The sequence below is a fragment of the Myotis yumanensis genome, unplaced genomic scaffold, assembly GCF_028538775.1.
Source record: "Myotis yumanensis isolate MYYU_CA2020_CCGP unplaced genomic scaffold, mMyoYum1.0.hap1 SCAF_1, whole genome shotgun sequence".
Classification (NCBI taxonomy): Eukaryota; Metazoa; Chordata; class Mammalia; order Chiroptera; family Vespertilionidae; genus Myotis; species Myotis yumanensis.
The window spans coordinates 16,580,663-16,605,418 of NW_027223752.1; the positions used below are offsets into that span (position 1 = coordinate 16,580,663).

Below are 24,756 nucleotides of genomic sequence, written 5' to 3' on the forward strand. Positions count from 1 at the left end.
AGAACATTTGTTGCTATCTTTCTTGACTTTCTGTATCTGCTTTTTGTAGCTTTTATTCAGTACTGTCACTTTTTTTTTTAACTTTTGTCACCATGTTGTCTTGTTGTAGTAGTCTTTTTCTGATTAGCTCCTCTTAACACAGTATTGTGTGTGTAGTGTGGGTTCTGTCTTTGACATTTAGTTGCTTCATCTTGCCCAAGGTCATCAGCTGAAATGAAAAGTGTTGATTGACTCTAAGAAGTCTTCTAGCCCTATGTTGGTGAAATAGTTTTTATATGCTGCTTTTTATTTTTTAAATATTTATGTATGTATATATGTATGTATGTGCCCTGACCAGAGATTGAGCCAGCAACCTTGGCTTATTGGGATTATGCTCTAACCAACTCAGCTATCTGGCCAGGGCTTTACTTGCTACTTTTTTTGGGGGGGTTTGGGTTTTTTGTTTTGTTTTGTTACTCCTCACCTGAGCATGTTTTTCCATTGATTGTTAGAGAGAGTGGGAGGGAGGGGAACAGACAGAGAGAGAGAAACATGGATGTAAGAGAGACACATTGTTTGGTTGCTTCCCTCTGCCCTTGACTGGAATTGAACCCACAGCCCTTCAGTCTGCAGGCTGATGCTCTATCCACTGAGCCAAACTGGCTAGGGCTACCTGCTACTTTTTTTTTTTTTTTTTTTTTTTAAATATATTTTATTGATTTTTCACAGAGAGGAAGGGAGAGAGATAGAGAGCTAGAAACATCGATGAGAGAGAAACATCGATCAGCTGCCTCCTGCACACTCCCCACTGGGGATGTGCCCGCAACCAAGGCACATGCCCCTGACCGGAATCGAACCCGGGACCCTCCAGTCCGCAGGCCGACGCTCTATCCACTGAGCCAAACCGGTTTTGCAACCTGCTACTTTTTAATGAACTTTTCTTCCTCAGGAACGTTTGGATGAAGCAAATGCTGCGTTGGATTCAGCATCAAGACTCACAGAGCAATTAGATGTAAAGGAAGAACAAATTGAACAACTTAAAAAACAAAGTAAGTTTTTTTTTCCCTTTTCCTTTTTTTCTTTTTACTACAAACTAGTATTGAATCAGTTGTAACCTTCCCCTGTGCATTGGTACAGTTGAGTGAGACCAACTTCCTTTGGTGGGTGACTTCCATTTCCATCACCCATTAACCAGTTTGCTTCCGTTTGAATATGGTCCTGTGAAATCAGACTCATAAGTTGGCCCTGGCTGTCCAGTTAGTTTTCCTTGGTATGAGGCAGTCCAGTTGTGTGGGCTTGACCCTGTTGACCATTAAGGGGATTAATTTGATTTACCTGATTTTTGTTTATGACTTTTCCCTGATCAGTCTGTGTTCATTCTACTTAAAGCCATCTGATGTGTTAGAGAGTGCAATATCATCAAGTAAAAGTAACTTTTTGTGTAAGGAATGGGCATAAATAGCTTTTTATGATTATAGATGGTGCTTTACATAACGGCCACTCATGTATTTTTGTGATGCTTGTAAGGTTTCTCATAAGCCTTGTCAGTTCACTAAGTTGAGTCCTGTGCTTAGGATTATGAATTGGGTCTCAGAAAATCAGGTGGTTCCTAAGTGCTTTGTTGAATCTAACTTCTAACAAGTATGGCAGGTCCTCATTTAATCTCTGATTTAAGGGTCCCCAGGAAGTTGAAGCTATTCTAGGGTTGCATTTAGTAGGTAACGATGTAAGATTGTCTAAAGGTGATAAAGGAATCTAGAAATGCAGCAACTTTAGTGTCTGGGTTAGTCATAGTAGCACCAAAGCACGTAATTAACTTTACTCTTGGCCAAAGTTCATGTATCACCTAAAATAAAATAGAAATTAGAAACAGGCAGAACTAGGAGATGGCACAGCAGAGATGCTGTCAGACAACAGAAACAGTGATTTGGAGGCTAAGGAGGCAAGCAGACAAGAACCTCTGAAACATGGATACCAAAGGACAAGCCAGAGTAGGTGGGCCTAAATCCAGCAAGAGTCGGAGATAAGAGATTTTTAGGAATACAAAAATAATAAGGTGGATCAAGTGAGGCAATTCCTCTCGAGATAACTTCATTTGGAGGCAGATTACTGGCCAACTAAAAGTCCTCCGTTTACTTTGTAGGACTTGGCTAGCCTGGGAATTGTAAATGTCTTAGAGGGCCTGGAAACTGGCAGCAAGCACACAGTTTTATATTGAGTACCATGGATATTTTATATAACATTTACTGCATATTAAGTCTTATTTCTTTTACTCTTCACAGCAACTTTAAAGTAGGTAGTATTAGTTGCATTTTATAAGTTAAAGAAGCTGAAATTTGAACTCTGATGTTTTACCTTTGGCCAAAGTTCATGTTCTTTTCATGTTACATCTTTCTTCCTGTCAGGAAAATGGCTTTTTATAGACTGACTTATATTTGTTCTGTATATCTCCATCTCCTTTGAGGAAGGACAGTATCCTCTCTGTTGTACCCTCAATGTTGAAATGGTTGCTCTTATCTGGAGACAGTATTTATTGGGAAAATTAGGTTGAAGGCTACTATTGCAGCTACAGCATTATCTGGAAGACATGAGCAACTCAGAGGGGACACACTGGCACCCAAGGGATTAGCCAGAGAATTACTATCTTAGGGTAGGGCTGACTAATGGAGGTGAAAAGCAGTATTCTGAACCAACTCCTTGGTCTGTGACAGCTCAGTGTTGTATGTCATGCTATTAGAATGTCTGAAGCCACATCCCCTTTTAGACATCTACCTGAGTTATTCTTATCAGAGTTGATAAATATCAGAATTCCTGCACTACTCAGTACTTATTCAGGCACCCATTTAAGCTCTCAGTAATAGTAGAATATTTTCAGATTTTGGTTATAAATGACAAGGCTTAAGTGGCCTACGTCCCTATTCATGTAAAAAAAATTACAATTAATATTCATTGTAAATGTAAAGTAGCTGTGGACTTATTTTGTGGAGTCAATATTAGCTGTAGAAAAAGCCCTAATTATGCTTATACAACTGATATTTGAAAGGGCAGGCAAAAGGCCAGTACTGCATAGACAGGAAGTAGGGAGTAGAGAGAGTTCTCTTATGCCTTTAAGCTATTCTTGCCATTTACAATCTCCTCAGTGTTCTGTTTTCTTTTATTACCTAAGTGCTTGATATTGCTTTTATATCTCTAAACCCAAATGTGATTTTATTTTCTCAAAGCTACACTCTTGATTTGATAATATAAATAAAACTTTGATTGGCTTGGTTGTTTCAAAAGAATCATTGTATATTTTCTTTCATAGATCATTAAGTACTTTAAATGTTGATTGATGTTGTAATACTGTACTTTATTTTTAACACAAAACTTGGCCAGACAGCAAAAATATTTGCCAGGAGAAACAATTTTGAAAAGGACAGATTGGCTTTTGTTGCAAGAAAGTACATAGAGACTTGAATCGTAGAGGCAAAGTATTGTTTTATTTCTAAGCATATGTGGACTGATGATTAGTTGATATGCAGTTTCAACATTTAAACAATATTAGGAAACTCATTTTAAAAAGTGATATTTTATTCAAAATGCTGATTATGTCATTGCTACCAGAAATGAGATGATTCAGTCTGGTCAAACATGAAAAGGGAGCTATTGTATACAATACCAGGATTAAAACAGTAATTGTTGATGATTTCTATCATTCTTAGAATACGTAATTGTTAGTGCCAGGTACGTGTAACTGCTTGTGAGTTCAGGCTCTAGGTGGAAAGTATGAAGATGCCTTATGAGGCATTAAATACTTAATGACAACCAACTACTTGGCTTCATTTTTGATGCTGTGTGAGAGACTAGATAGGATTCCTTTTTTCATGGAAGTGACACAGAGCATAGATACACCATAGGTTCATCATTTCAGACAGTGGTGCACGTAGTGCTCCTAAGACAGTGCATTTTAGTTCCTCAAGAATCCCATTAAGGGGCAGGAACTGGGAAGGAACTTGAGCAGAGCCCCAAACCCTGGGCTTTCACCTTGACAGTGTGAGAACTTCTCTCTTGTCCCCTATCCCCTAAGGGAAAGTAACAGTGAAAGAAAACCCTAGGATGATAGTGGTGCTGCTGTACTTTAATAGATAATGTTGGCTCGTAGAAGATTTAGTGCTTTCCTTCCTTTTAGAAACTATTCTTTCAACATTTTACCTGAAAGTATTCTTTTTCTTCTCCTCTCCTCTCCTCTCCTCTCCTCTCCTCTCCTCTCCTCTCCTCTCCTCTCCTCTCCTCTCCTCTCCTCTCCTTTTTTTCTTTTCCCTTCCTTTGTTCCTTCCTTACTTCTTCTTTTTTTATTTTTGTTTTTTTGTTAATCCTCACCCAAGGATATTTTTCCCTTGATTTTAGAGAGTATGGAAGGGAGGAGAGAAACATTGATGTGAGAGAGACACATCAATTGGTTGCCTCCCACACACGCCCCTAACTAGGGCAGGGATCAAGCCTGCAACCAAGGTACATGCTTTTGAATGGAATTGAACCTGGGGTCAGCGCTCTATCCACTGAGCCAAACTGGCCAGGGCTGAAAGTATTCTTTTTCAATATACAGTTGGTCCTTGGGTTACATCAGAGATCCGATCCTACAGCTCGACGTAACGCGATTTTCGCCGTGTGTCGGAACCCACCTACATGAGCACCTACGTCACTCACATGGAGCACATACACAGCAGTAATGAAGTGAAACAGTAAAAAAAATTTAAAAGAAAGATAACAATTCCTGACCTTTACTTGTGGTAAATAAATAATAAAAAACATAAAGCACATATGTACATACGTTAAAATGACGGAACTTTTTTTTTTATAAATAAATGGGAGATGGCGACGTAACCACTAAACGACGTACGTCGAGTCCAACGTAACCCAAGGACCGTCTGTAGTTCCAAAGACTTATTTCACATGTCATCTTATTTTTTATTGATTTTTTTTTAATGAAACAGGTAAGTCAGTGTCATTCGCTAATTATTCTGAGTTGATCAGAGTTCATAATTTTCATGGAATTGATATTCATGGGAAAACACTCACCTATGGAAACCTAGACTGCAGTGGGACCATTGAAAGATGTGTTATCTTGCTGTGTTTATGGCCAGCTTGGACATTTTTCTTTTCCTTCTTTCACATCTTGTTCCTTACCATCATTCTTAAAAAATAAATTCCTGCTTAAATGAAGATGATGGAATAAAATTGAAATGGAAAGAACAAAATAGTTTTTGTTTTAATAACTATTCAAAAGGGTGGTGAATTTAGTGGTACACAAAGAAAAGTAAGTTTTCATAAACAGTGCAAGTTTAGATTCTACATTGGTAAAATCTTTTAGCCTGTCTGCTAGTTTATACCCATATTTTAAAGGGATCCAGAACTGGTTTTTGTTGTGTGTGTGTGTGTGTGTGTGTGTGTGTGTTTTTTAGGGAATGTTTGGTCACTGCTTTTTAAAAAAGTCTTCTGTGGGTTGAGAATGGAAAATTTTCTTAGAGTGTTTTTTTTTTAAAGAAAATTTAGAAGAATGTAAAAATGAGACCCAGTAAACCTGCTTTAGTATGAAGTATAAAAACATGAGTTAAAACTACAAATATAAGAGAAGTTTACAGTATTTTTTATGGAACTACGTTTTGGGTGCTGGATGGTAGAGTTTTTATTTTAAATAAAGACATTCCGTTTTCCAAGACATGATTTATATAAGAAAACATATAATGTCCTGTTGAACATAGGCCAAATACATTCCCAGACGCTTTGTTACCCAAACCTTTTGAGGGATTTCTTTATAGATGTTTTTGGCAGAAGTGGTGATTTTAGAGGAAACATATAAGAAATACCAGATGCAGTTTTCTGAATTGCCATAAATGGTTAAAAAAGTTATTTGTGACGATATAAACATCTGGGTATATACTACACAATGCCAAAATTTTAGTTGAGAAAAAAGTTTATATCGGTTAGATAAATAATTAAGCCCTTTTCAATTTAATGGTTATATTTTTACATGTGTTTTATTAATTCTTATAAAGGAAAAAGTTAATTTTGTAGAGATGAGTGTTTTTAATTAATGTTTTGTGTATTTTCCCTCATATGGATGAATAATTCAGAACATAAATCATTTATTCCTTTTGTTCAGTGTTCTGTTCTTCCCAGATAGTCTCCCCTCCCAGAGAAAAATCACTCATTTATTAATAAAAAATTCATTGTTTTCTTTTGTGTACCAAGCACTAAAATAGGCACTAGAGATACAAAGATAAGGGACAAGGGTCCTACCTTCAGAAAGTGTACTGTCAGGCAAGAAGGGGAAGGCTACATGTAATCACATACAGGCAGCAAATTGTTTACAAAGGAATGAGCAATCCATTCTACTTGGTAATAGTGGTATGAAAGGGTAGGAAAGACTAGTGAAGGGTGTACTTGACCTCACTTGAATGATGAATAGGTATAGCTAAGCCAACAGGGAGTTGGGGAAGAACATTTTTTTTAAAATATATTTTTATTGATTTCAGAGAGGAAGGGAGATGGAGAGAGAGAGAAACATCAGTGATCATTGATGTTTCTATGATGAGAGAGAATCATTGATCAGCTGCCTCCTGCACCCCCCCTACTTGGGATGGAGCCCACAACCCAGGTATATGCCCTTGACCGTAATTGAATCCATGACCCTTCAGTCCTCAGGCCAATGCTCTATCCACTGAGCCAAACAGGCTAGGGCAGGGGAAGAACATTCTAGACAGAAGGAGGAATTCATGTGAAGCTATGTGACATAATCTGGAAACTGGCTGAAGATCTGGTGAACTGGTAATGACTAAAGGAGTGTGTGTGTGTGTGTGTATGTGTGTGTGTGTGTGGTGTGTGCGCTAGTTGACAGGTGGAAGTGGGTTGCTATGTGAAGAAATAATCTTAAGTTTGGATCACAAACACAAATTGTAAACTGAGGCCCAAATTATGATAGGAAAGAGCAAATAGGACCGAGACTATGGTGAATTGGAGAGTTTCTTAGAGGGGGCAGGAAATGCTCAGCTCCACTCAGCTGTTGCCGTGCAGGAATATGGGCCAGTGTTGGTAGACCTTCAGCTCTTTCAAGAGACACTGGGAATGTAGACTTTAATGTGAAATATTTCATTTTTTAATTGTGACACCTATTTCAATTTTTTCTAAAAACCCTGCGTGGGCTGAACATAACCTTTTGGAGTCAGAGTTACTCTGTACTGATTTGCAACAGGGAGCTTTCAGGAATGAGGTGAGGTCCAGTCTGCAGCTTAGAAAGCCTTTTGTCATTGGTATATTTTCTATAGTGATAATGATATTCAGTAAGTGGCAAAATTATTATAATGACTTTACTTTTCTTTGACAAAATTGCCTTCCTTTTTGGGGGACATATCTGGGCTATGTGAAGCTTTACAAATTAAATATAATTTGACTCACATTAAAAATGTTTTGATATGGAAAGTACAGTACAAATGATCAGATTTCATACTGAAGGATTATAGAGAGTATAAATTTGATCTGGTCACATTAAAAATTTATATAAAATATCTTTCAAATGCACATAGTAACTCTAATTTAACTGTACAAATAATCCAGAAGACCTCGACTTTGCTATTTCAGTTAAATTACTGATTCTGATCTAGTAATAATTATAATTATGGAAAAAGAAAATATTCAGCATGTACTCTACCCCTTAAAATTCTGTCTGATATGGTTGAAAGAATTGAGTTAAAAGACAAAGCAAATCTGTCTTCAAATATAAATAAATTATAAAATGCCCCTTTTTCTTTTTCTTTTTAATCCTCACTGGAGGACACGCTTTAGAGAGAGATGAGGGTGGGGTGGGGGGAGAGAAACATCAATCGGTTGTCCTCTGCATACACCCCTACTGAGGATTGAACCCCGAACCCAAGTATGTGCCCAAACAAGGAATCGAACCGTCCATCTTCCAGTGCGTGGGATTGACACTTCAACTAACTGAGCCACTCCGACCAAGCTTTTAAAAATCTGATTTGGTGCTATAATGAAAATGATCTTGTATAAGTTGAAATTCTGTAATGAAAAAGTAGCTAATTTCTAGCTTTTGCTTTGATTATATTTAATTCAATGAAGAGGCTAAATTTCCTTATATCAGCTTTAATGTATTAGATTTAAATTTATTTTTTAGGTAGCCAGTGCAAGTAAGACACAAGACCCAGTTTATTTACTGAAATATCTATAAGTAGAATCATCTTTTTAACATTTTTCTTTCTTCTTTTGATTCCTTTGCCTTGGTTTATAAAGATGACAAGGCAGATGGAGGGAAAATATCAATGTTAATGTTAACGAAAGTGATATATATTATTGATATTGGTTAGGGCTAGATGGAGAGATGATATTTTAAGAAATCAGATAAATGAGTACTAATGCTTTATATATAGCACTTTTCTGTTTAGAAAAGTCACATTTAATCACTCAGACTCTCTAAAAATCCTCGGAGAAAAACATGTTCTTTTTATAAAATAGGCAACAAACTCTGACCCTGGTGACAGAACCATGATTCATACCCAAGTCTTGTGACAGGACCATAATTCATATGCAGGTCTTCTGACGCTCAAGTCCTGCTCCAACCACCATTCTCTTCTTAGTCAGGTGACTGTTAAAACACTGACTTGAGTCTAGTCCAAGAGAGCTTAGTCATGAGTAGCCAAATGACTTTGTGACTTAATTTTATGATGTTCTCTGAAGACAATGTTACTAATCATAAATAAAGTGTAAAGTTATGATGTGCTAATCTGTTGTGGTCAATTGCATTTTGTGTTCAGTTTTGATTTTAAATCAAGTGGTGAAGGTCATGGTGCCATCTCTAGGCATTACCGAGAAGAGGCTCTGATGTGGCAGGTTTTAGGGTGTCATCTTTTCAGAGTAACTCTCCCCTAAACTAGACTAAATCTCAGACTAAAACTAGACTATTGCTCAACCTGAAAGTGTACCTACTGCCTTCTCTCTCTCTCTTTTTAACTTCCAAAGTATTTTTTTGGCATGTATTTCACAGGGATATTGTATTTGGCTAAAAACCCATTTCTGAATAACCATGTTTTTGCCTGCCCATATAAATACAGTTCTGATTTCAAATTGTGGTTTGAGTTAGTGTTCAGTTTTTGTGGAGAAATATTCAGAATCTCTGATGGGAGGAGATCAGGGTGCCTGGAGAGAAAGACAGTCTGTAGGGACCTTGGAAGTCTGTGCTTTTCTAAACCTTTCCTAGTTCATACCAGCCTTCCAGCCTCTTCCCCCAAATTCTGAAGTTTTTATCTGGACTCAAATATCAGAACACATTTAAACTACTGCTTGGATTTGAAACAGCCCTGCGCATGCCTACAAGGAGATGCAGCTGTCAGTTCTCCATCACATTAGCTCAGGACTAGCTTGGATTCTGATAGGGAGTGTAAGAAATGTTTACCCTGATATTTTGGCTTTAAGGACGCTTTGACCCTACCTTTCAGAACACAGATTTTTATCAATTTTATAACAACATTAATGAATTTTCATTAAGAAAAAATTTTTGACAAACTCTAAGACAAATTTCTTGATCAGTTTTTCATAGAGCGAAGTTATATTTTTCTAATTTACCTTAGTAAAATCATTTTTATCAGAATCCGCTCTTTGCTTTGTGAATTTTACTCTGAGTATGTCTATCATTCAGTTTTATCTTTTATTTTTAAATAAGAGACAGTATGTATAGTGGTTATATCCTGGTTATGCTCCAAAGCATTGCTGTCAAAAAATAATGCAAGCCACATGTATAATTTAAAATTTCTTAGTAACCACATTAAAAAGGTAATTAATTGTAGTACTATATTTTATGTAACCCGATATGTCAGGAATATCATTTTGACATGTAATCAATATAAAAATTATTAATTTTAGAAGAAAGTAGATAAGAGAAGGGAATCCTGGAGAGGAAGGAAGGGTAGGGTCAGGATAAGTTTGATCTTTTCTCTGCTACCTCTCTTCACCTTGGGGAGGAGAGAAAGCAAAGACTGCGCCCATCTTGACTCTGGCTCTGGTTTTAGCTCGTGAGTGGAATGGTTAATTCACAGTGGTTAAGTTACTTCTGTTTTTCCTCTCAATAGTTGAGAGTTCTATTTATATTCAGAATGTAGTACTAGAAAAGCCCAAAGAACACCATGTGTTCATAGTATATGTGTGCACATTAAGAATCCAAAATGTCTTTTGCTGGCTCCAGCTTTAATAATAGTCTTGTGTGTTCGTTCGTGTTCTCTCTCTCTCTCTCTCTCTCTCTCTCTCTCTCTCTCTCTCTCTCTCTCCTTTTTCACCCCTCTCTCCAAGATTAAATTTCTTACTGGAAAGGAAGAAAACTGTAGTAAATTTTCCAAGCACAAACCTCACTTTTATAATATGGTTATGGCAACCATCTCTATTTTGGTAAAGTTAGCCTATTATATGAATTACATTTTGCAATTTAGAAAACCCATAAGGCATTGCAAACAGTTAAACTGGATATTTTCTATACATATTTAGTACTATATGTAAGTCTGAAGTTTAGTCATTGTCCCGACAGATGAAAACAGAAAGCAAATGGACTTGGCTCAATCTGTAAGTTCAGAGTAAACTTCTTTGAGGAAGTGACCTGGGAACTATGACGTGAAGGGTGGCAAGGGGGTTAATAGGTAGTGCCAATGGAAAAGAGCTTCTCAGGCAGACAAAAATCATTTACAGAAGTCTTGCAGTGGGCATTGGAAGTCCAGAATAAACCATACTTTTAAAATATATATATATATATATATATATATATATATATATATATATATATATATATTTTATTGCTTTCAGAGAGGAAGGGAGAGGAAGAGAGATACAAACATCAATGATGAGAGAGAATCATTGATTGGCTGATTCCTGCACATTCCACACTGAAGATTGAGCCTGAAGCCTGGACATATGTGCCCTGACTGGGACTCTATTTCAGTTAAATTAGATTTAACTAATTTAAAATCCATACTTTTATAGTCAATAGGTTTTCAACAGGAATGCCAAAAGAATAGTTTTCAACACATGGTACTAGGACAACGATTTCCACACACACAAGAACAAAGTTGGACCCCTACCTTACACCATGCACAAAAATAACTCAAAATGGGTCATAGACCTACATTTTAGAGTTAAAACTGTAAAAGTCTTAGAACAAAACATTGTACTAAATCTTTGTGATGTTGAGTCAGGCAACAGTTTCTTCACTATGAAAGCACAAGCAACACAAAAAAAATTAATTGGGAGTTCAACAAAACTAAAAACTTTTGTACTTCAAGTGATACCATCAAGAAAGTGAAATGACATGACAGCCCACAGAGTGGGAGAAAATATTTGCAAGTCATATCTCTGATAAGGGAACTTGTATCCAGCTACTACTAGGAAAATGCAGCATAACTCAAAGAGTAGGTTTGTGGAAAGAGGTCAGAGTGTAGTGTGTGGATGTGTTTCTTAATTTGAAAAATGGAGCTCTGTGGCAAAGCAGTCTTCATTTCTTTCAGGATGAAATGTGTAATGTAGCTTGAGGTTAATAAGCAGCTCCTTCAGCTCAAACTCTTCATTTCTGAGGTAATAGGTGTAAACTCCATGGGTTTGGCTGAGAGTTCCTTAGTCTAGGAATTCTTGGCCCTCTAGCATGCTTGGATTTATGAACAGAGTATTGTTTCCTGTTGAAATTCTAGACTTTGCTTTTAATACTGCTCAAATTCGAACTATTCCACCAACATTTTACAGATTCTGCTTGCTTTTAAAAAAAGAATTTGAAAATAAAAGAGTCCAAACATCCTTCTGAGTCAGTCATAAATTTTAGTATCTTGATTAGTATGTTAGAATCAGTGATATGAATTGTATTTTGCAATTTTTTAGCTCTAGAATTTGCCCTATCAGCTACATCCCGAGCTGTGGTCTTAGTTGTGTTAGATACTTTTCTTAGCTCACGAAAAGCAGAGTCTAGCCAGGAAAATGGAAAAAGGAAAGTCTAAAATTGTCCTTTCCATTTCTTCCCATTAATGAGGGCTCTGGAAACGTTTCCTGCGAGGAAGCAGTGGAGAAAATCTCTTCTTTGCTGTTAAGCTTCTGAAGCGAAGGAAAATATTTTTCTTTGATTTTTATATTTTCTGCTAAAGAATTGATTACTTTATTGGGGGTAAACCGTGTGAATAAATGCATACCCTAGCTTCCAGGTAGATTCTGTACCAGCAAACCTAGTCCACTAAACCAAAGAAGAGATGAAATGAAAGTAATTGAGTATTCTTAATTAGAATAAGTACATATATTCAGAATTCACAGCAAAGATGTCTTAAATCTCATAACATATTCACCCAGTTTGTTTTAATCAGTTAATGACTATATTTATTCACATGTTTTAAAACAGATGAGCTCCGACAAGAAATGCTGGATGATGTACAAAAGAAATTGATGAACTTAGTCAACAGCACAGAAGGAAAAGTAGACAAGTATGTTCTGCCTTTTTACTTTTATGTATTTTATGAAGACTACTTTTAGGTAAAATGTCTACATGTAGATATTTATATGTAATTAGGTTTTTAAAAAAATCTTTTCTTTTTTTTATACAGTGATGAGATATAGGTAGTTTTAATGAGATAGTAGAATAGCTTATCTTCTTTCGGCTGTTATTTATTTTTCTTAGAATATGTTTTTATTGATTTGAGGGAGAAGGAGAGAGAGATAGAAATATCAATGCGAAACATCAATCAGCTGCCTCCTGCATGCCCCTCACTGGGGATTGAGAGTATAACTCGGACATGTGCTCTGACCAGGAATCAAACCATGACTTCCTGGTTCATAGGCTCAACCACTGAGCCATGCTTACTGGACTTCTCTTGGCTTTTAAATAGATTTTTCCAGCTCAAATTCTTTTTCTTAAAACTATATGGAAAAGTTAAAACAGTACCATAACTAGAAAATAAAAAGTTTATTCTTACCATTCTTTTTTTTTTTTTTAAGTTTTTTAAATTGAATTTTAAAGAGAGGAAGGGAGAGGAAGAGAGAAAGAGAAACATTGATGGCTGCCTCCTGCACACCCTCTCCTGGGGATCGAGCCGGAAACCTGAGCATATGCCCCGACCAAGAATCGTCCCGTACAATCTTTTAGTGCATGGGACGACACCCTGAGCCACACCAGTCAGGGCTTTTTTGCTCTTTGTACTGTTCTTAAATGAACATATTTTGCTCAAATGTATTAGATCTGAAATCTAAGTGTATATGTAGTAAATCATTATAATAAGTGATGTTTTCTGGGTATACGTTTTGGGTTGTTTGAAATATTCTTTTTTTTTTTTTTTTAATATATTTTATTGAGTTTTTGCAGAGAGGAAGGGAGAGAGATAGAGAGTTAGAAACATCAATGAGAGAGAAACATCGATCAGCCGCCTCCTGCACATCTCCTACTGGGGATGTGCCCGCAACCCAGGTACATGCCCTTGACCGGAATCGAACCCGGGACTCTTCAGTCCACAGGCCGACGCTCTATCCACTGAGCCAAACTGGTTTTGGCTGAAATATTCTTAATTAGACACATCAAAAATTTTTAAATGCTCCTTTAAAATATGCTTAGTGTTCTTTATAATTAAGTATTGTTTAAGTCTAATTAAATATTTGTATGTTTAACACGTATTTATTATTTCGGTACACTAAATATTGGGAGAGCTTGTGCAGCGGTTCTCAACCTGTGGGTTGCGACCATCGGAAAACACATATAGCATATCAGATATTTACATTACGATTCATAACAGTAGCAGAATTACAGTTATGAAGTAGCAGCAAAAATAATTTTATGGTTGAGGGTCACCACAACATGAGGAACTGTATTAAAGGGTCATGGCATTAGGAAGGTTGAGAACCACTCTGAGTAAACTTGAGCTGTTTCTGCCTTTGTTTTCATAGAATCCTAATGAGAAACCTCTTCATTGGACATTTCCATACACCAAAGAACCAGCGACATGAAGTGTTACGATTAATGGGAAGCATTCTGGGTATCAAAAGAGAGGATATGGAGCAGGTAACTGAATAATAAAAGCCATTCTGAGTACACGTATAACTAAAGTAGTGGCATCAGATAAAATTTTATTTTACTGTATATTATATAACTTTTCCTGAATACAATTTTTTCAATAATTTGGAAATGGAATAATTTCATGCTATAGTGAAGGAGTGGACTTGTGCAATTTGTATATCAGTTTAAATATTTTGTAACTTATACACCACCCCTCTTATCAGAATGCTGAAATTTTGATAGTCCTCAACTTTTATCCAAGATAGTGTTTGGGAGGACATTTCATTGTATTTGTAGCTTCTCTCACTAAGAAACATTTGCTAAGAATTGGACTTGAAATATGGTTCTTATTTTTTCTTTTCTTGTACTGATAACACTTTTCTGTTTTAAAATAATTTTTCAGTTGTTGAATGAAGATCAGGGCGGAGTTACCAGATGGATGACTGGGTGGCTTGGAGGAGGATCAAAAAGTGTCCCCAACACACCTCTGAGACCACATCAGCAATCTGTGTTTAATAGTGTAAGAGCTGATTTTATTTTTGCTGAATATGAGTAGTCAAATGATAGTACATCACATTCATTGGCAAGAATCAGATTTCTCTTTTAGGTGATTTTATACAGTCATTTTATTTTGAAGTTATAGAAACAGATCCAGAGATGTAACTAGCTTAAGGATAATAAGCCAGGTTTAATAAGTTTATTGCATATAGGTTTTATTTTTTATTACTTATATAGTACTTTTATTTTTCAAAGTATTATTCCTTTATTTGTATTTGATCATAATGCTAGGCACACAGTCATTTGTCTTACTACTATATTATGAGATTCTTAAGATGGAAGCTTTCTTTTATGCATATATGTATCTACCTGGTCATGGAGCCAGTGAGTACTTATTGAGCACCTGCTGTGTACCCAGCTGTTCTAAGCATTGGGGATGCAGCAGCAAACCAGATACAGTGCCTCCCTCAACGAACTTCCTCTGGTTGGAGAAGGCAGATAGTTAATAAACAGGGAAAATAGTGCCTGTTATGTAGTAGGCTGATTGAATTGAGTAGCACTGTGAGTTAGAATGTGGAGTTTATTTCTCTATTTTATTTTTTTAATGAAGAGGAAACTGAGGATAGGTGATCTACCCACAACTCGATAAAGATAAAACCCTGTTTAAAGTGGGATGGCCTAAAGTTTAAAGGAAAGGTCTGCACTACATTATTTTAATCTAATAAAGTTACTGGTGAGCTTTTGCTATATTCATTGATTGTGTGTTACTTTAGAAGAATGAGTTTAATATTTGTTTTCTGTCAATACAAATTTTCATGTGTATGTAAACAGTTATTAAAATGATTTAAGAAATCTAAGTGGCTAATTCTAACCATAGGTTTGTGAAGTGTTGTCATCAAAAATTATTATGTTAAAGTTTTTACTTGATACCTCTGTCACTGAAGTGCTAGCACTTTTTTTTTTTTCCTGAACCCAGGAAAAGATAATTGCTCATACATATTATTGGCTACAAATGCCAGGCCCCATTTTAAGTACTTCTCATGTTTTATTTTTCCCAACAACTTATATGCACCATCACTAGAACTCACTTTTGAGGTGAGAAACAGGCAGGTTAAATGCATCTAAGACTACACTGACAGTTAAATGGCAGAGACTCAGGATTTGAACACTTTCTGGCTCCTGAGAATACATGATTCACAGTAACTGCCCTCTGAAATAATTACAATATTACCATACTAGACCCTCACCCAACTTTCACTAAGTCAGTAGTGATCCACTTATTATTCTCATAGCATCCAGTTTTATGTGCAGAATGACATATATCCATTTGCACAACTGCCACAAAAACTGTTAGGTGACATGTTCACTCTTAATGGAGTTGTGCTAGAACTATCTATTTACTGTTATCTGGAAGTTACTAGAGTAATCACAACAATGTCTCCACAAACATTTTAAAACTACATCCCCTCCTAAACCTCAGTTAATATTAATAATCTACTTATTATCAGACCAGTTTTTCTGATCTCTTCCCCTCCAAGACCTAGGAATTATAATTTTATGTGTCTCAGGCATAAAACAGGTCTGGCCACCGATACAGGCATCAAGCTAGAATGAACTAAGGACTGTACATCTGCCTTGCCCCTGATTGATATAAGAGCAACACCACCAATCAGGTGTCTCCTTGCCCATTGCCAGGGGGTTAAAGTGCTAGCATTTTAATTATTCATAAAGCTTATAAAGAAACTAGAGGTCCAGTGCACGGATTTGTGCACATTGAAAGGAAATTAATTAGAAAGTGGCCGGCAGGGCATGACTGTGTGAGACAGGCCAGACACGCCCCATAGCCAACCTCCCGCAGTCCCTCCCTGGCCAGCTGCACTTGGGGCGATGCCGGGGCTCAAAGGGCATCTGCGGAGTGAGCGGGGTCCCTCTGGCAGGTGGGGTCCCGCGGCCTGGCCTGCGGGGATCGGGCCAAAACCGGCAGTCGGACATCCCCCCGAGGGGTCCTGGAGTGCAAGAGGGCACTCTGCAAAGTTGCTGTTGCTCAGCAGCTCCTGCATTGAGTGTCTGCCCCCTGGTGGTCATTGCACATCATAGCTACCGGCTGGCCAGCTGGCCGGCTGGTCGCTTAGGCTTTTATATATATAGATAGATGATTCAGATGACATGATTAGTTTTTAATATTTAATTAGAATACCTGGTATATTTTCTGTAGTGAATACAATTTTAATATCTGCCTAATATGACTGAAATATTTTTTTCTTAGTCTTTTTCAGAACTTTTTGTTAAATTTCTAGAAACAGAATCTCATCCATCTATTCCACCACCAAAGCTTTCTGTTCACGATATGAAACCACTAGACTCACCAAGAAGGAGAAAACTAGATATAAGTGTACCGGAAAGTTTTAAAGGTAAAACCAGATATTTATTTATTCAACAATTTAAGAAATGAAATGTTTAATTTTTGATTATGTTTTACAGTGATATTAACTAAATTTTTAATGTTTTTGAAAATGTGCAGTGACTTCTAAAATTCCAATAAGACATTATATTTTGGTTTCATACATTCTGTGGTAACCTGATATTTAATTGGTTTAGATTAATTTTAAAAATATGTAATATTTTTTTCTTTGTTTATTGGTGTCATTGTTTTCTCTCTGTATAAGCCACTTTGAATTATTCTTCTTGGAAGAGGTGATTAAATGGTAAGCCTTTGTTTGGGCACCTGTTTTCCTTTCTCACTCATGGTACTTATTTCTAATCAGAGAAGTGTAGTTTATAGTTAGAGAAAGATTTTTTTTTCCCCTGTGAAAATCTGTTATACTCAATACCCCAACCTTGGTATATTAATAATATTTATAAGAGTAGTTTAATAAACTGGCTTAAATATCCAAGAATGATAGGAAGCATTCTTATATGTTGAAAGATGTGCCTAGAAGCAAGTAGTTTGGTTGTACCACAGTAGGTGTGTGTATGTGTGTGTGTGTATATTTTTAATCCTTGCCCGAGGATATTTTTCCCATTCATTTTCAGAGAGAATGGAAGGGAAGAAGGGGGCAGGGTGGAGAGAGAGACATCAATTGGTTGCCTCCTGCAGGGCCCAGGGATAGAGCCCACAACTGAGGTATGTGCCCTTGACCAGGAATTGTACCCGCAATTCGTTGGTTCATTGGCTGACACTCTAACCACCTAGCCAAAGTGGCCAGGGCTGTGTACGTAATTTTTTATTTCACTAGTTTATAAGGGTTTTATTTATATCCATATCCCCTATATTAGCATGGATAATTTCTTGAGTTGAAATTTAAATATAACCTTTAAACTACAAAAAGATTATTTACTGTAAGGTCCCTTTTTTCCCCTGAAATTTTTATATTTTAATACAAACTAACATGTTTGCTAGTGGAACTGTAAAGGTACATATCTATACTAATAAAAGGGTAATGTGCTAATTAGACTGGACAGCCGAACTACCTTCCAAATGTCATTCTGGATGTCCTTCCGGACGAAGCCGCAGCGGCGGGGGCCAAGGCAGAGGCAGTTAGGGGCAATCAGGCAGTCAGGCAGAGGCGTTAGGGGCGATGAGGTAGGCAGGCAGAGTGGTTAGGGGCGATCAGGCAGTTGGACATCCCCGAGGGTCCTGGATTGCGAGAGGGTGTAGGCCGGGCTGAGGGACACCCCCTCCCACCCCCCCCAACCCCCTTGTGCACGAATTTCGTGCAATGATCCTCTAGTACAGCGGTTCTCAATCTGTGGGTCAAGACCCCTTTGGCGGTTGAACGACCCTTTCACAGGGGTCGCCTAAGACCATCCTGTATATCAGATATTTACATTACGATTCATAACAGTAGGAACATGACAGTTATGAAGTAGCAACGACAATAATTTTATGGTTGGGTCACAACATGAGGAACTGTATTTAAAGGGCCAGAAGGTTGAGAACCACTGCTCTAGTATGTTATAATCATATCACATGTCAGATACTAAATTTTGAATAAGATATTAAATAATTTATATTTTGAAAATTTAAAAACTTGCTTAGTCATTTAGACAAAGTTATATTTTCCTCAACTTTTATAGAAAGAGGAAGTGGTAAAATTGTTGTTTAGATAAAAGTTTTGGCTGCTAAATTTAGTGAAAAGTCTTAATTTTAATAGATGTAGACTGTACTAAAAATACTTTTTCTTGTTACACTAGGTTGTAACATCATAAAGAGGATTCCAAATTTCATTATGGCAGGTCTCCCTCTCTTTTACCCCTTCTCCCCTCAGTCTCTTCCCCCTCCTCCCTCTTTCCTGCTCTCCTCCATTCAGTTACAAGTCCTGCGTCAGTTCGATTTGTACTGATTATACCAGGGCAAACTTTTTGACTCTAGGGCCACAATGGGTTCTTAAACTGGACCGGAGGGCCGGAACAAAAGCATGGATGGAGTGTTTGTGTGAACTAATATAAATTCAAAGTAAACATCATTACATAAAAGGGTATGGTCTTTTTTTTTTTTTTTAGTTTTATTCATTTCAAACGGGCCGGATCCGGCCCGCGGGCCATAGTTTGCCCACGGCTGGATTAGACCCAAAAGCCCCTGATGTGTTTTTTTTAAAAATTTTTTTTTTATTACCCGTGTCCTGGCGCTTGAGTATAGAACCGGCGGACTGGCAACCGTCGGCACCGAAGACATGACGCCGAGGGGGCCGGAGCCCTCTCCCTCTGCCTCCGTACATTACGGGGGCCCCTGATGTTCTGATTGCTCTAGGATTCGCAGGATTAAAGTTTAGTCTTTGATCCTGGATTTGTTGTAGTGTGGGAGCTAAAAAAATACTTTCCTCCCACCTTCTAAGTTCTTCTGTCTGAACTAATAAATCAACAGACAAAATAAGAGGAGAAAATCAAATTTTTAATATATATGCATGGGAAAGGGGCTCACATACATGAGAATTCCAAAGACAGGCAGCATTGGATATATATGAAATTTTGGACAACAGAGAAAGCGGGGACCGGAGGGTTCTGAGATTTCAGAAGTGAGAATGGGCAGGTAGTTGAGGAAGAGCAGAGCGCCCGTGCAGGGAAATCCTTGCTCAGCGACCAGATACATTGGGACATGGTGGGCATCTAGCTAACAGGCCCTGCCCCAAGTCCTCCTGTTTACCACACACAGTCCAGGTGGGCGCGGAGGCCAGCTTCCGGAGGGTCCCTGCCACAGTCCATCTCTCCCTCCGCATCTCCTAGGCAGGGAAGGGGAGGCTCAAAGTTCCTTTCTGAGTCTTAATTGCCCCTTAAAAATCAATGTCCTAAGGGGCAAAACTTTGTTCCCCTTCAGTAGTAAATTAAGTTTATCAGTTATGTAACTTGTATTTAAATATAAAACGACAACATTAATGTGTGTAATGAAGTATTAGTTACACATTCAAATATCCTTCTGTCCCGTTTCCTTTCTCCCATTTCTTTCTCTGTCCTTCTTCTAGTATATTTCATAGACCTTGCGTATCGGATCCGGAACCCAGCAGCATGTGAATTAAATTTATTTAGGGGCCAGATCTTGGAACCTAAAACACTTGTATAGTGCTGATGAAATAACATATAGGAGACTAAGTAATTCACATCTTGTCATTTAGATACGACAGAACCCAGGTCTGGGAGAAGAACAGATGTGAGTCTGTTCTTGGCTCCCCGCTCTGCGGCCGTGCCTCTCATGAACCCGGCTGGCCTTGGGCCTGGAGGGCCTGGGCACCTCCTTTTGAAACCCATTTCAGACGTGCTGCCCACGTTTACGCCTTTGCCAGTGTCGCCTGACAACAGTGCCGGGGTTGTGCTGAAGGACCTTTTGAATCAATAGATGACTCTCAAGCCAGAGACGACATGCACAGCACTTTAGAGAAACACTAAATGTATGTACTTTATCACGAAGTGGCCTTTTGGAAAAAGTCATGTATTTGTTTGCAGTTGTACTTTCTCTGAATTTAATAAAAATATTCTTATTGTTTTTAGAAATTGCAGGTGTCACAGGAGGAAGTGTTTGCTATATATTTTTTTTCCTTCTCTGATTCAACCTAATTCAGGCTAGAAACATTTGATTTTTTAATCTTAACTTATGGGAGTAAGTAAAATAAAAGTAGCTATATATCAGGTTTTAATTTCTTTCTCTGATTTTCAAGTTAATTTAGGCTAGTTGAGACATGTGGTTGTCTTTTAAAGATAATCATGAGATTTACCCAAAAAAGAAAAAGAAAAGGAAGAAGAAATAATAACTGTGGCTTATCTGCATAGTGCAGAAAATTGACCTGAAGTGTATATTAATCATCTTTATAGAGGATTTTGTGTAGACAGGACAAGAACAAGGTTGCCCCTGGGAGGACATGTGTCCTGAGGTGGAATGTGTGTGTATTTTGTTCTATGCAGCTTTATCACATGTGTAAACCCATGTGACCACCACTACGGAACAGATACATCAAGAACCCCTCGTGCTGCCCTTTTTACAGTCACAGCCACCACCTCCTTCTTTAGCCCCTCCCTGAATTTCTGGCAACCACTCACTCTTCTCCCGTTTCTGTAATGTGCTATGTAAATGGAATCCCATAGGATGTAACCTTTTTGAGGTTGACTTTTTCACTGAGTGCAATGCCCTTCGAAATCTATCCAAATTATTGCGTGTGTCAGCCTTTCTCTTTTTGTTGTCAAGTGCATACTATGGGCATATGATTTGGTTTTAAGAGCTAAGATATCTTTTTAAAGTTATCATCTTAAAACTACTTGTTTTTTCACACCTATACATACAACTTTCATGTAAGTGTTAAATCGTACAGCTGCATTTACGGAACTATAATGAGCAATATCACTAAATACGGCCCCTCCTTCCTCTGTCTGAGATGTCCATGTGACAGGCATGTTTAGTCCAGGAATTGTCCACTCGCATCCTCACGGTCACCGAGGGCAGTGGAATTACTTCAGCAACACCAGCATCCGGTGTTTGGAACTTAAGAATAAGGGAGTATTTCTTTAATTTTTTATAAACCTATCATAAAAAAATCCTGGCTTGGAACTTAATCAGGATGTTCATGTTTGTATTAGTTGTTGAAGTTGTATATTTAAAGACATTTCTTGCAAATTTTGTAAATTTCACTATGCCTTTAAAATAGAAACATCTATATAACAAGGAAAGGTGGAAATGATATTGATCCAAATATGTAAATAGTTCTGGCTCCAGCCAGGGCTAAATTTGATCATTTGTAAATTTTGCTGTGATTAACTGTATACTTTCTACTGTATTTAGAAGATTGGAAGTCTTTATGTGTTGATGGGTGAAACTGGTTTTTCTGAGGAATTCAGTCACTGAGACATTGTTGCTTCACAACGTCCTGTCTCCTTAGCTAACTTATTTATATTGCCATTCTTTATTTAGTGTGCTTAAAGGAAGTGGTCATCCAGTTCTATATTAGAACTGCCAAACTGCCTCCTGTCTGTTTTGCCCATTATTTCTCTTATAAAATTATTACCCTTGGGATCCTTTCAAAGATACTTTCACTGACCAGCTTAAATTATTTGCTGCTTGCCATTGAAGTTTCATTTCAGTGTAGAGCATCTGAAATAAAAATTTCTAAGTTAAAAAAAAAGAAAAGACACATGATCCTTCATTTTGAAGAAATAGAAAATGCATAGAGTTTTTCTCTTATAATTTGAGAATTAAAATTTAAGTAGTGGGTATTTAAGTAGCATGTCATCATATTTTAAATGCCTTTCATGACATTTTAAGTATTTCCTCCCCTATTCAAAACAGCCTATCTCCCTTCACCCCATAGTTTAACATAAGTTTGAAAGCTATTATGGGCATATAGCATGACCTCACATGGCTGCTGTTTAATTATGTGACCTTGAACTGAAGCTGTAGTACCTAATGTTTCAGTTGTATCATCATTGAAACTATAGCTGCCTGGTATGCATACTAAGTGTTTGTTGATCTAAACCAGACATAACTCATCTACTTTCCTGAAACTAAGTTGTGTCAGAGATGAACCATCTGCTCAAGGAATCTTCTTAGTAACCAGCCATACAATGAGGAAGCATATAATTCTAATGTCAGCAGTAGGACATTTCTAACAATAATTTACTGCAGTCGTTTAATGACAGTAATTTTACTGTTTACTTCTCTGCAAACTTACTAGGATTTGTGGTTGAATTTTGCTTTAGCTGCCACAGTTTTTCACAACATTCCTAATGGTTTTCAACTGCTAATACTATAATAGAAAATCCAGCCAGACATTGAATTTGATTTAGTACAATTCTGTATCATATGGCTGTTTGAATTTTAGTTCCTGCCATTATTTATTTAAAAGAAAAAAAATTGGGGAAAGAATTTAATTCTTTAAAACCAGCCACTTAAAATATTAAATATCCCCCCAAATAAAACCTCCAGCTTATTTTAACCATTCAATTGTTAATCAAAAGGGAGAAAAACACTTTCAAAATAACTTATTTGATCATTAGGTGGAAAATATAAAAGTGTCCTCAGGGACAGGGGAGGGATGAGAATACTTAGAGCTATTATGTATCAGACTTAGAGCATTTGAATTTGATTTAAACCTAATGAAGTTTTTCATATATCAAAGTATTTAAAGCGTCTTCCATCAAAAATTTAATTTTGTAAATATCAAGTCAGTTATACTTGATATTTATTTTATATATTCCTATGGAAAAAGTAAAGACACTTTTAATGTTCTGACATTTGTGATTATTTGCCAGTGTTTACTTTTTAACTTATTAAGGTTTCTGTACTTAAAATTGATCAATTGTCTTGATTTTTAGGGAAATAACTAAATAGGGGAAATTTACAACCCAACTATAGTATTGGGTTGTGTTTTATAGATCTAAAGTCAATGCATTTCTGAATTTCTCAGGAGCGCTGCAAGGCAAAAAAATACTCCAAATAAAAATGATATATGTGAGTTGGCGATGTCTTCATCCACAATAAAAAAAAAAAGATTTTTTAGCAAACAGCTGCTGACTTTTTCTTTAGAAGGGGGAGAAATGACTTACACATGTTGTTTATAGCAGCCGTTGATCAACTACTGAAGCTAATGTCTTCAAGTGCTCGCCGGATGTCTGCTGTGAGGATAGTGTTTGAGCCTTGGAAATGTTAAGTACGAACAGTTCATAGAGGCTTAACATAAGATAACGCATGAAAAGAGGATCTGAGAGGTTTTAGCCAGCCTGTTCCGAGGTGATATTATGCATCATCCGGCCTTCATGTTTTTGCAAGATGATCAGTCAATCCTGTCTTCGTTTTTCTTAGATGTGGAACTTGAATAATTTTAACTGTTCGTGTGATGGCAGCATTGGAAGGAACATGGGTTTTTAAGTTGGGAGGTGGCTTCTTTTGACTTTTAACAGCATTACTTTGATGGAATTGATTTTTCTCATCTCAAATAACCTAGGTCAGTGGTTGGCAAACTCATTAGTCAGCAGAGCCAAATATCAACAGTACAACGATTGAAATTTCTTTTGAGAGCCAAATTTTTTAAACTTAAACTATATAGGCAGGTACATTGTTATTAACTTAATTAGGGTGCTCCTAAACTGGCCTTTGCTAAAAATGTCCTCAATCTGACTGAGGTACGTTTGCTGAGGTCGACCCCTTCCAACTCTCCCATCCACACTCTTGTATACCTGTTTCAGATAGCCGAGTGTGGATGGGAGAGTTGGAAGGGGTCGACCTCAGGGAATATACCTCAAAACAATGTACCTCCCCCGCGCTGCGTATCCCGCGGCCCGCCTGCGCCGTGTCTCCCGTCGCCTGACCCACCAACACCCCCCACTTCTTCTAACACCACTTCTTCAAAATAGACTCGCCCAGGCCGAAAAAACGACTTCTGCACATGGGCCACAAAGTTTCAATCGCACTGTACGTGCGCGCCCGCACATGGTATTTTGTGGAAGAGCCACACTCAAGGGGCCAAAGAGCCGCATGTGGCTGGCGAGCCGCGGTTTGCTGACCACTGACCTAGGTAGTAAGCTTATGGGGTTGTAAGCATCAAATGATGCATTCATTCATCGTATTTATTAAATGATAAATGTACCACTTGTGGAAATGCTTTCTAAAATCTAGTTCTATACAGATGTCAGAACTCGAGATTATTATTGCCAAAAAGGGGGTAAGCATGTCAGGCGTAGGGGTGTTGCCAAAGCCAAGAATTACTTCAAGAAGGTGGGAGAGGTCAGAAGTGTGGAGTGCTTGCTGTTCTGGTGAG

General features: G+C 37.4%; 1 protein-coding gene, 1 non-coding gene and 1 pseudogene across 2 annotated transcripts in view; 1 reads left to right on the forward strand and 2 right to left on the reverse strand.

The window, feature by feature from the left end:
* The window catches only part of LOC139010374 (thyroid receptor-interacting protein 11-like), a 74,247-nt gene extending 50,744 nt beyond the window's left edge, over window positions 1–23,503 (forward strand). The window contains exons 16-21 of the mRNA XM_070414727.1: window positions 929–1,028; window positions 12,383–12,464; window positions 13,915–14,029; window positions 14,427–14,543; window positions 16,788–16,932; window positions 20,131–23,503. Of these exons, the coding sequence (XP_070270828.1) occupies window positions 929–1,028; window positions 12,383–12,464; window positions 13,915–14,029; window positions 14,427–14,543; window positions 16,788–16,932; window positions 20,131–20,351 (780 nt within the window). The 3' untranslated portion in view covers window positions 20,352–23,503. The remainder of the gene's footprint in view (window positions 1–928; window positions 1,029–12,382; window positions 12,465–13,914; window positions 14,030–14,426; window positions 14,544–16,787; window positions 16,933–20,130) is intronic.
* LOC139001439 (small nucleolar RNA SNORA48) lies at window positions 16,077–16,221 on the reverse strand (annotated as a pseudogene).
* On the reverse strand, window positions 19,137–19,281 carry LOC139001285 (small nucleolar RNA SNORA57). Its single transcript, XR_011469939.1, has one exon. It is a non-coding gene; the product is annotated as a small nucleolar RNA SNORA57 (small nucleolar RNA).
* Window positions 23,504–24,756: the final 1,253 nt, after the last annotated feature.